Source organism: Atta cephalotes (assembly GCF_000143395.1).
Source record: "Atta cephalotes unplaced genomic scaffold scaffold00022, whole genome shotgun sequence".
In the NCBI taxonomy this organism is placed as follows: domain Eukaryota; kingdom Metazoa; phylum Arthropoda; class Insecta; order Hymenoptera; family Formicidae; genus Atta; species Atta cephalotes.
In genome coordinates this window covers 4,455,139-4,465,435 of record NW_012130086.1, presented here as the reverse complement: position 1 = coordinate 4,465,435, position 10,297 = coordinate 4,455,139, and the positions used below count along the sequence as shown (strand labels likewise).

The 10,297-nt window shown below is 31.8% G+C and overlaps 2 protein-coding genes across 2 annotated transcripts in view; both read left to right on the top strand.

The window, feature by feature from the left end:
- Positions 1 to 678: 678 nt before the first annotated feature.
- On the top strand, positions 679 to 4,343 carry LOC105619644 (major facilitator superfamily domain-containing protein 1-like). Its single transcript, XM_012201164.1, has 7 exons — positions 679 to 820; positions 1,879 to 2,155; positions 2,240 to 2,656; positions 2,848 to 3,159; positions 3,249 to 3,361; positions 3,459 to 3,697; positions 3,836 to 4,343. The coding sequence occupies exons 1-7, from the start codon at positions 679 to 681 to the stop codon at positions 3,878 to 3,880; spliced, it is 1,545 nt and encodes a 514-aa protein (XP_012056554.1). The 3' UTR covers positions 3,881 to 4,343.
- Positions 4,344 to 5,517: 1,174 nt separating this feature from the next.
- Positions 5,518 to 10,297, top strand: part of LOC105619642 (putative ATP-dependent RNA helicase DHX33) — a 5,327-nt gene continuing 547 nt past the window's right edge. The window contains exons 1-7 of the mRNA XM_012201163.1: positions 5,518 to 5,738; positions 6,888 to 7,212; positions 7,645 to 7,937; positions 8,230 to 8,462; positions 8,779 to 9,129; positions 9,477 to 9,675; positions 9,869 to 10,145. Coding sequence (XP_012056553.1) covers positions 5,518 to 5,738; positions 6,888 to 7,212; positions 7,645 to 7,937; positions 8,230 to 8,462; positions 8,779 to 9,129; positions 9,477 to 9,675; positions 9,869 to 10,145 — 1,899 coding nt within the window. The remainder of the gene's footprint in view (positions 5,739 to 6,887; positions 7,213 to 7,644; positions 7,938 to 8,229; positions 8,463 to 8,778; positions 9,130 to 9,476; positions 9,676 to 9,868; positions 10,146 to 10,297) is intronic.

The following is a 10,297-nucleotide window of genomic DNA, read 5'->3' as shown; positions in this document are numbered from 1 at the left end:
ATACTATTATATAATATTATATTATACTATATTAATTAAATAACTTATATATTATATATATATATATATATATATATATATATATATATATATAAAACATTCATTTTTATGGATGAAAGTATGAATTTTCAATTCCAGTCTCTTTTTGCAGAAACTATACATCATATTATATTCAAAATAGAAAACGTTAAAAATAAAAAATATTTTTAGATTTCCGAAAAATAAAATACGGAAGTTAGAAATAACTGAATTTTAGTTATTTGCTTCATCCCGGTTGGTACTTCGATTGATATACCAAATAGGGATATTTTGCCAAGTGTGAGAGCCAAGTCTAGCGGTCTATATCGTTGTGTGTATCTCGTTGAATGACGCATACCGACGCACCAACTGACAGATTAACCGATCAACAATGACAGCACTCGGCAGCAGCCGCGCGATGCAGTGAGAGTAGTCGATCGGCGTCGTTTCATCGATCGTGGCTGATCATCGGATTCCTTTTATTCGCTGGATTATGTGCGTGATAATGTGAAAGGAGAAAGGACGTGACGTAAATTTATTCTTATTTAGACTCGATTACCTGCGGAGTGATCGCGTGCTGTTCAGGCTATAAAACACGATATACATCTTAAACAATAACAATCAAAGCATATTGTGGTAACAATAATAAACGTTAACGATATGGAGGGAAGCATGGTGGATAACTCAGGCGGCGACAATTTGGATCGATCCGAAGATGAAGCGGCCCTTCAGGGATGCTGCAGTCCAAAAAAAGCGCTCTACAGATTTCTGGGCCTGGCGCTTATGTGTCTGCTTGGATTCGGTACAGGCCTAACGTAAAGGAAAACGTGAAATTGTTTACATCAGATGACGCGTCCTTTGTTTTTATCTATCAATGCCACGCCAGAATGGTGTCACCTGCCAAAGAGCGAATTCTTATCGAATTGAATTATGACGACTTGGCGAACTAGACGCATAATCGATGAGTCTCGTTTGCTCATCACGTGACTGATACATTGTCGCGTTCTTCATTTCCGTGATTTATATTTATATATAGAAATGTATTTTATTTCAAAAATGTGGTCATCTGATTTTAGAATTCTATTTGTTTCAATGCTGTTGATATTTTTTAATGCCAAGTATGATAATATTTCGCACTATTTATGAACAACTTAGTTAATATTAAAATTTCTGGTATTAAACACAATATATAATATATAGAAATATATTTTATTTCAAACAAGATCATTTGCACGATTTTCGAATTTTATTTGTTTAATATTTTTCATTTCATTATCAAATGTAATAATTTAATATTTTGCACTATCCATGTGGTATTTATTTAATATTAAAATCTCTGAATAAAATTTATCTATATTTATAAAACACACTACTCTAATTATACTTTCTTCTATTATATTTTATAAGAAATGTTTTAATTGTAATTTAGTAGTCAAAATTTTATGTATAGAAAAACAATAAAAAGAGAATAATTAATTGAGTTGAAATAGAAATTGTTTAAACATACTTATTAAACATACTATTATATATTCTCTATATATTATGTTTTCTTGCTATTATACAGAGAAAAATTTGACATTGCTAGATAAGGCATATCATGAATGTCCTCTTTGTGCGGTTTATCATATTTTTTTTTAAATATTGGCCATATGTTGTATAAGCAATGTTATAATCTATGACACAATCGAACTATGTACATATGATAGGGTATCTTCGTTTATTAAAATAAAGTAAAGCTTTTAGCAAATAGAGTGATTTATTTAATTGAAAAGAGAAGCGCTAGATCTTTTATAAAATTTATTTGATGTCAGCATTATGATTTTAATAAAAATTTCAATAAATATATGTTTTTTATTTCAGGCTCATACTTTTGCTTTGATAACCCTGGAGCATTGCAGGATAATTTTAAAACTGACTTGCAAATGTCGACTAGCACATTTGTTTTATTATATTCTATTTATTCTTGGCCGAATGTCATTCTATGCTTCATTGGTGGATTTCTGTTGGATAGCGTCTTTGGAATTCGATTAGGTACGGTGATATACATGGCACTAACATTAATCGGCCAGATAATTTTTGCGAGTGGCGCTATGATTGATGCTTTCTGGGTAATGATGCTTGGTCGATTCGTCTTTGGGTATGTTTTCAATATTATTTTATTAGAAATGTTTTTATGTCCTTTTATAAGATCGTCAAATTAATAATTATTTCTTTTCTGCAGAATCGGCGCAGAGTCATTAGCAGTCGCTCAAAATAGTTATGCAGTCCTTTGGTTCAAAGGCAAAGAATTAAACATGGTGTTCGGGCTGCAATTGAGCTTTGCTCGAGTAGGATCGACTGTGAACTTCTTAGTAATGGAACCAGTATACAATTACGTATCTCAATATTATACGGGTCCACAATGTATCGGCGTAGTTCTCTTTCTCGCATCCACTACTTGTGTCATGTCGATGATATGTGCCTGTGCATTGGGTTTCATGGATAAACGAGCAGAGAGATTGCTCCGACGAGGAGAAGGACAGGAACCACAGGTTGTTAGTCTAAAGGATGTCAAGGATTTTAAGCCAATTTTTTGGTTGGTTGCACTCATTTGCATTGCTTATTACGTCGCGATATTTCCTTTCATCGCTTTGGGAAAGTAAGTATTCGATAGCACTTATTGGATGATACAACTTTTAAGTCGCATTAGCGACCAAAGTTCATATAAATTAATAATATTGCATTAAAATTAATTTTAAAAACTAATTCTCTTATTTAATCTTTCATACATAATTATATATACAAGATAAAAAGATTAATTTTTGTTAATTTTTGTTAATTTTGTTTTAGAGTTTTTTTCGAGCGAAAGTATGAATATGAGCCATCCGCTGCAAATACAGTTAATTCTCTTGTTTATTCAATATCAGCGATAGCTTCGCCTCTCTTAGGTTATTTAGTAGATAGAACAGGCAAAAACGTATCATGGGTATTTATTAGTATTTGTGTGACTATCATTGCTCATGGTTTGCTCGCTTTTACCTATTTGAGCCCTTATGTATGTATGGTTCTTATGGGATTGGCCTATTCCATGCTTGCCAGTAGTTTATGGCCTTTAATTGCTCTCGTGACACCAGAGCATCAACTTGGAACTGCTTATGGAATGTAAATATCTATTTATTAGCAATCTCACTGTCAAAACAAAATAATGTTAAAAGAATGTACTAGAAATAAAATTAATATAATCTTTTTAGAGCGCAATCTGTACAAAACTTAGGTCTTGCTGTAGTCTCAATTGTGGCTGGCATTATTGTTGATAAAGGAGGATATTTAATGCTCGAAATGTTTTTCCTTGGTTGGCTCTGGAGTGAGTATTTTTGCGAACTTGAAAATTCAAGCGATAATATGACAATATTTTCACATAGAAATTTGAAATTTAAATAACATATTTCGTGCTGCAACAGTTTCGTTGATTACTGCCGGTGCAATCTGGATGTCAGATATGGCAACAAGTGGTGGTTATCTCAACATGACACCGGGACAAAGAGAACGATATGAGACAGTTCAATGCACTCCTGAAAGTTTGGAACGAGAAAAATTGTTATCATCGGAATGTACATCGGATTTCTCAGCCGATAGTCTTATGCAACCGCAATCTGATATCAGTATACGAAATCGTTATTTATCTCGTATTGGTGCAATGGTAAATCGATTTTCTTATAAAAATATATACATTCTTATTTTCTTCTGTAAGAGATGATAGGCTGTGAAAACAAAAATGCTGGAAAAAATCTAAATTATAAATTGTAACTTTTTATTAACGCATGTTTTTAAATTCTAGGTACCCCCACATGCTATTACACCAATTCATCGACCATTACGATGATAATTTAGCTGCAAATTTGTATTATTATAAATAGGTGTGTAAAAACTTTTAAATCTTTAAGAACAAAGTTGGCTCATTGTGTCTTCCTATTACACACAGCTTGATCTGTGATAATTTCGTAACGCAATTTTATTCAAGATTTCGCGTTAACAATCGCATTTAATAGCCTATCAAATAGCCTTTTTCCTTTGATAGTCTTGGTCTAGGTCTACAATTATGCACGTTTATAAAATTTTTTATAATTTGTGACGATAACACAATTACATCTTATATCAATGATAGAATGCGAATCATTTTTTTTACCTCTAATTTAAAACATAATCTATAACTCTAATTTATAACGCGTTGCGAAGTTACTTGTTCATAAAATACTTGACGTGTAATATATATTGATGTATTATAATAAATGTTTGATCTGACCATTGTTTTTTTTTTTAAATAAACTAACGAATTATATTTAAAAGCCATCCATTATTTTACTTTGACTCATATATTTTAATATGCACGTTTATGTATTCCCAAAGTTCAATGACTATAAGATGGTTCAAGAGATTATATAATTATTTTTTAACTAATATCTTACATTTATAAAATGTTTTATATCAAAATATATTATAAAATATGTAAAATATATTAATATATAAAATATAATAATATATAAAAATATATTAATATATAAAAAAAATATTAAAATATATATTTTATATAAAAGATATATTTTATACATATAAAGATAATATTTATACATATACAATAAAGAGTTAAAGTGGCTAAAATTAATCAAATAAAAAGCATATGCCACAACATGGAAGTTTTTATTAGCGAGATAATATTTTATTCTTTAAGTATATAGACGTTTCATGTCAGAACATAAAATTCATCTATATTTTTATATCCTTAAAGAATAAAATATCTTGCTAATAAAAATTTGTGTTGTGGCACATATGCCTCTTATTTGATTAATTTACACATATATTATAAAGTATACTTTTTTATGTTATATATATAAATAAATTCAAAATTTGTAATCATAAACACAAACAAAATTATAACATTTGCTAATATTTTGTTAATATAGTTGTAATATTTATCACAAAATATTAACCTTTATATATATATTAGGTATAGTAAAAAGAAATTTATCATTCCATTCATTATTTTTCCATTCAATTTCATGCAAAAATAATGGATTTCTTTTTAGTACACCTAATATATGTGAACCTTCCCCGGAAATACGTAATGCCAAAAGCTTCTTTACCTTCGCCGTACACATCCGGTATACAAAAAATTTATAATTCGCACAGTGATGTTTGATGTTTTGGAGTGCGATTTAACATTTAACGTTATAAAATGATTCAAAGCATTCTCTAATTGGACAATTCGTAAATTTTTTTCTTCTGATTGATTAACGAAACATTTGCAGAAAAGTGGGTTGTAATCACACCCCTAAAGTATCCAGGACAGTTCAGACTGATCCAGACGCGCACAGCGCATGTCAAGACGGCGTATGGACGGTCAGCAGCACCGAGCACGAAAAGACGAAACAGCTGTAGCGCGCAACACGTGCTTACTGTGCAGCAAGTGACATATACGTGTGTACGCGCTCGTCCAAGACGTTCTGAGTAGTTTGCAGCGAGATGAGGGTCCATGACGACACGGATCCCAAATTCAGTGCGATGGGGAAGTCGAAATTGGCCATGAAGCGGCCCAGCACTGTCGTGTTTCGGGAAAATCCCAACAAAGCGCAGAAAACGAATGAGAACAAAACAGTCGCGAATGCGACGAAGAATAGCGATAGGACGAACATTAACTTGCACCAGCGGAGAAAATCACTGCCCGTATATATACTCCGTAAACGGTAAGTTTCTCAGGGAACTACGAGAGAGAAGTAGGTATGTATTTTTTACGCATCATAAAAGAAAAAAAGAATGATATGTGACATATATCTTGCATGCATTGCATATACAGGATGTTTCAAAATGGAGGCTCAATCTTTTGATTGCGATTAGTTAACTAGGAGATAATTTAGGATTTTAGGATAATTTGGTCACGATTGCTTATTCACAGTCGATAAAGTAGAGAATGCAACTATGATATGATACGATTGATTTATTTACAATATTGTGCATTTTGTAAGAATTTGGGAAAAATATTTAAAAATATTTATACTATCGACGATACATTATATTGGGTTGTCCGGAAAGTTCGTGCCGATTTTGAAGGAAAATTGAAACGCAGAAGATTTAAATTTTTAATTTCATTTATTAAATTTAAATCTTTTGCGGCACGAACTTTCCGGACAACCTAATACAATATTAAGATGTTAGGAAAGCTATTGATTTAAAAATATTGTATTTTTATATTATTATTTTTTACAATATCATTTAATAGTCAAATAATATATATATATATATTATTTGTGTGTTAAATAATAATATATAATTATATTATATAATATATTATATAATAATTATATTTTTTCTAAAAACAGATTTTATATTTAAAAAAATAATGTACTTTTAATTTTTATTCCACAAGGCTGATACTGTATATTATATCATTATATATCACATATAAATGTTACATGATAATTTTTTAATTTTATTTTTGATAAGAATTTTTGTAAAAAATGTGAATATAAAATTTTTGTATATTTCGACAATATTACATAAGTAAAGTGAATATTATGTTACATGTATTATTATGTTACAAATGTTATATTATATCTACAAGTAGAATTAATAATACAATCTATTATATATATGCATAATAGAGACACACATAAATAGGATTAATAATAACCCGAAAAAATATATATTAAAATAAACTATGTAAAATGTTTATCTTTATTTGTTTTTGTTTATGTCACAATAAATATTGCATTATCGACAAAGTGTACTTTTACTTAATATTATATTATATATTCTTTATATGTTTAATACAATATATTATTTTGTTTAAATATACTGTTTTTATTTAAGAGGAATAATCGTTTATGAATTTCCAGGCTGTTGGACGAGATACGTCGGCACAGTACTCTAATTATAATAGGCGAAACCGGCAGCGGTAAAACCACGCAAATTCCACAACTGTTACTACAGGCCGGGATTGCTGGGTCATCCGGTTGCATCGGCATCACGCAACCGCGAAGGATAGCGGCGGTCAGCGTAGCACGTCGGGTTGCACAGGAACAAGGGGTCAAACCTGGAAAATTAGTGGGCTACTGTGTTCGTTTTGAAGATTGTACCTCACCGCAAACGAGAATCAAATATCTGACGGACGGCATGATGGTTCGAGAAGCGATGACCGATGAGATTCTGTCGGATTACTCGGTATATTATTGTCATATTATTGTCACAATTGCTTAAGCGATATAGTCATTTGTAGAAGAGCAAGATTATATTTCAAAATTAATACAACATTAATACAACAACGATGTTTTAAATAAATTTAGATTAAAACAAAAGATATTATCAAAATATAATTTATATACATAATATAATTTACAAATTTATTATGTAAATTGTTCTGGAATTAGTCTTTTTTAAATTAAATTGAGTTCTAATAAATTAAATTGAGTTCTAATAAATTAGATATTTTAATATTTTAACAAAAAATAAAAATTTAAGCTTTTCTGTTAAGGTAGTATTATATTTAATTTCCCCGAGATTAATTTTTATGAAATCCAGAGAATCTATTTAAACATTCTTTTACTGCTTATCAGATTATCTATCCCAATTATTGCATAAGTAATTTTGCAACAGGTAGTGATACTGGATGAAGCTCACGAGCGATCTGTGCACACCGACGTTCTATTTGGGGTGGCGAGACGAGCACAGAATTTACGTAAATTGAAGAATTTGCCGCCCTTGAAACTTTTAATTATGTCAGCTACAATGGATCCCGTTAAATTCAAGGAGTATTTCCAGGCACCGGCGTTGTATCTAGAGGGCCGTCAGCATCCCTTGAGGATTTTTCATGCCGTCTCCTCGCAACAAGATTACGCATTCGCTGCGCTAGCCACAGCGTTTCAAATTCATCGCGAAGCACCCGCAAAGTAAGAACAGTACGAAATCCTAACGTTATATAAATTATGTATTCTAGAGAGAACGTATGTAGGAATAGATAACGTGCTAGTATGTTAAAGAATTTATTCTTTTCGAAATGATTACAGTTTTATCATATATTTCTTTATTCATAATTCTGAAATCAATTTTTTATAAACTGAGATACATACGAGATAAGGATCGAGATTAAATTCGAAATCCATCGGTTATAAATTAATGGTTCTCACATGGCGTCACACATGTCAATATATTTTAGTAATTTTTTGATCTTTGATTTTCTAGCGAGGATATTCTCATCTTTTTGACCGGTCAAGAAGAAATAGAAGCGGCTACAGTAGCCGCTCGACAAGTGGCTAAACAATTAGACGGACAGGAATATCCGCCTTTGAAAGTCTTTCCTTTGTACGCGGCATTGCCTACTCATCAGCAATTAGAAGCTTTTAAACCTTCAGCGCTCGGAATGCGGAAATTAATATTATCGACAAATGTTGCTGAAACGTCCGTCACAATTGGCGGTACGTATATATCTTTATCCTCAACTTTTTTTCTTTTAATTCTCTAAACAAAAATTAAAGGGATAAAAATATTTTTATCAGCGCTAAGGTTTTTTTTACGCTAGATAATTATAAAAATAAGATAAGATGTAAAGGAAATTTATTTTAAAAGTTTTTTATAGTATTTTTCCAACGCGATAACTGAAGCGGCATACTGCACAAGATTAATTATTTTTAACATTGCGCTTATTTGAACATTAATTATATAGTTACTGTTTTTGACCTTACCGATTAAAATCTAATCTGAGTACTTAACATAGAAGTTAAATATACATAGGAATTCGTCATGTGATCGATACCGGTGTGGTCAAAGCGAGAACACATCATCCAACAACGGGATTAGACGTATTGAGGGTTGAGAAAATCTCACAAGCTCAAGCCTGGCAAAGAGCAGGTAGAGCTGCTCGCGAAGCATCAGGCAAGTGTTATAGAGCTTACACACGAGAAGAATTTGAAAAGATGAAAGATATGCCGATACCAGAAATTCAAAGATGTTCTCTCGCGGGAGTCGCTCTACAACTGCTTGCTATCGGCGTCGACATTACCACTTTCGATTTCATGGATAAACCGCCTAAGGAGAGCATAGACGTGGCCGTGAATTGTTTAGAAAAGCTGGGTGCAGTTAAAGGTAATATTACTGATATCTCTTATATTTACAAATAAAAATATTTTCTTCAATTTATCTGTTTGAAGAAAATAAGGATTCTGCTTAGATACATCAGTTATGCTTATATATTAAAGGTTTACTAAATTTCTTATTAATTTTTATTAGTGCTATTTAAAAAAAAATTTTGTCATTTAATATTAAATCAAAATATGATAAATTTATTTTTGTGTTGAGATTGAGATGAAAGAAAACAATTGGTCAGTGTTGAGATTATTGAGACTGCGTTTTTATTTCATTGTATCGAAGATGCGAATAATGGGAATTGTTTCGATAGAGACGATAAATTCTTATATAATCCCTCCTAAAAGGATCTCCACCACAGCTGACTACACTCGGCCGAACGATGTCACTATTCCCGTTAGAGCCTCGATTTACCAAAGTGATCCTCGCGTCGGTGGAACACAGGTGTTTGGAGGAAGCACTGACGGTTATTGCTTTATTATCCGGAGAATCGATTTTCATGGATCCACCTACGAAAAGAGAGCAGGCTTATAATGCACGTTCACGGTACAGCCCTTCTTGCAATATATTTATCGTTTGAAAATATACACTAATAGAAAGATGAAATCAAAATAAAATCTAATTGTTATTACAGAGTATTGTAGTCCGCGATAGAGTACATTTTCTATCAAAATTCACGATTGGTTTACGTAAGTTATCATTTAATGTTGCTCGAGTAACTCTCATTGGGGAATTCCAGATTTGCCTCGCCTGAGGGGGATCACGTAACGTTGTTGAATGTGTTCCGAGCATACCAAAACGCCGCGCAGAAGAAGGTGTGGTGCCATGAGAACTTCTTGCACCATCGAAATCTGGAATACGGGTCGGAAGTGAGGCAACAGCTTGCGGCGTTGGCGGAACGTGCGAATTTGGAGAAGGCGAGCTGTGGAACGAATACGAAGCAACTCAGAAAAGCTTTTCTCGAGGGATTATACGAGAACCTCGCTGAGCTGCAGAGGGATCAGACGTATGTCACGGTAAGTAAATGTTCTCTTTCATGCGTATGTATTATTTCTGTATTATTACATTCTTCTTACTGCCTAATTTTTTAANGTTATATTGAAAATTGTTCTTCTCCCTCTTTATATAAAATATACGTAGAAATATTATATATATATATATATATATA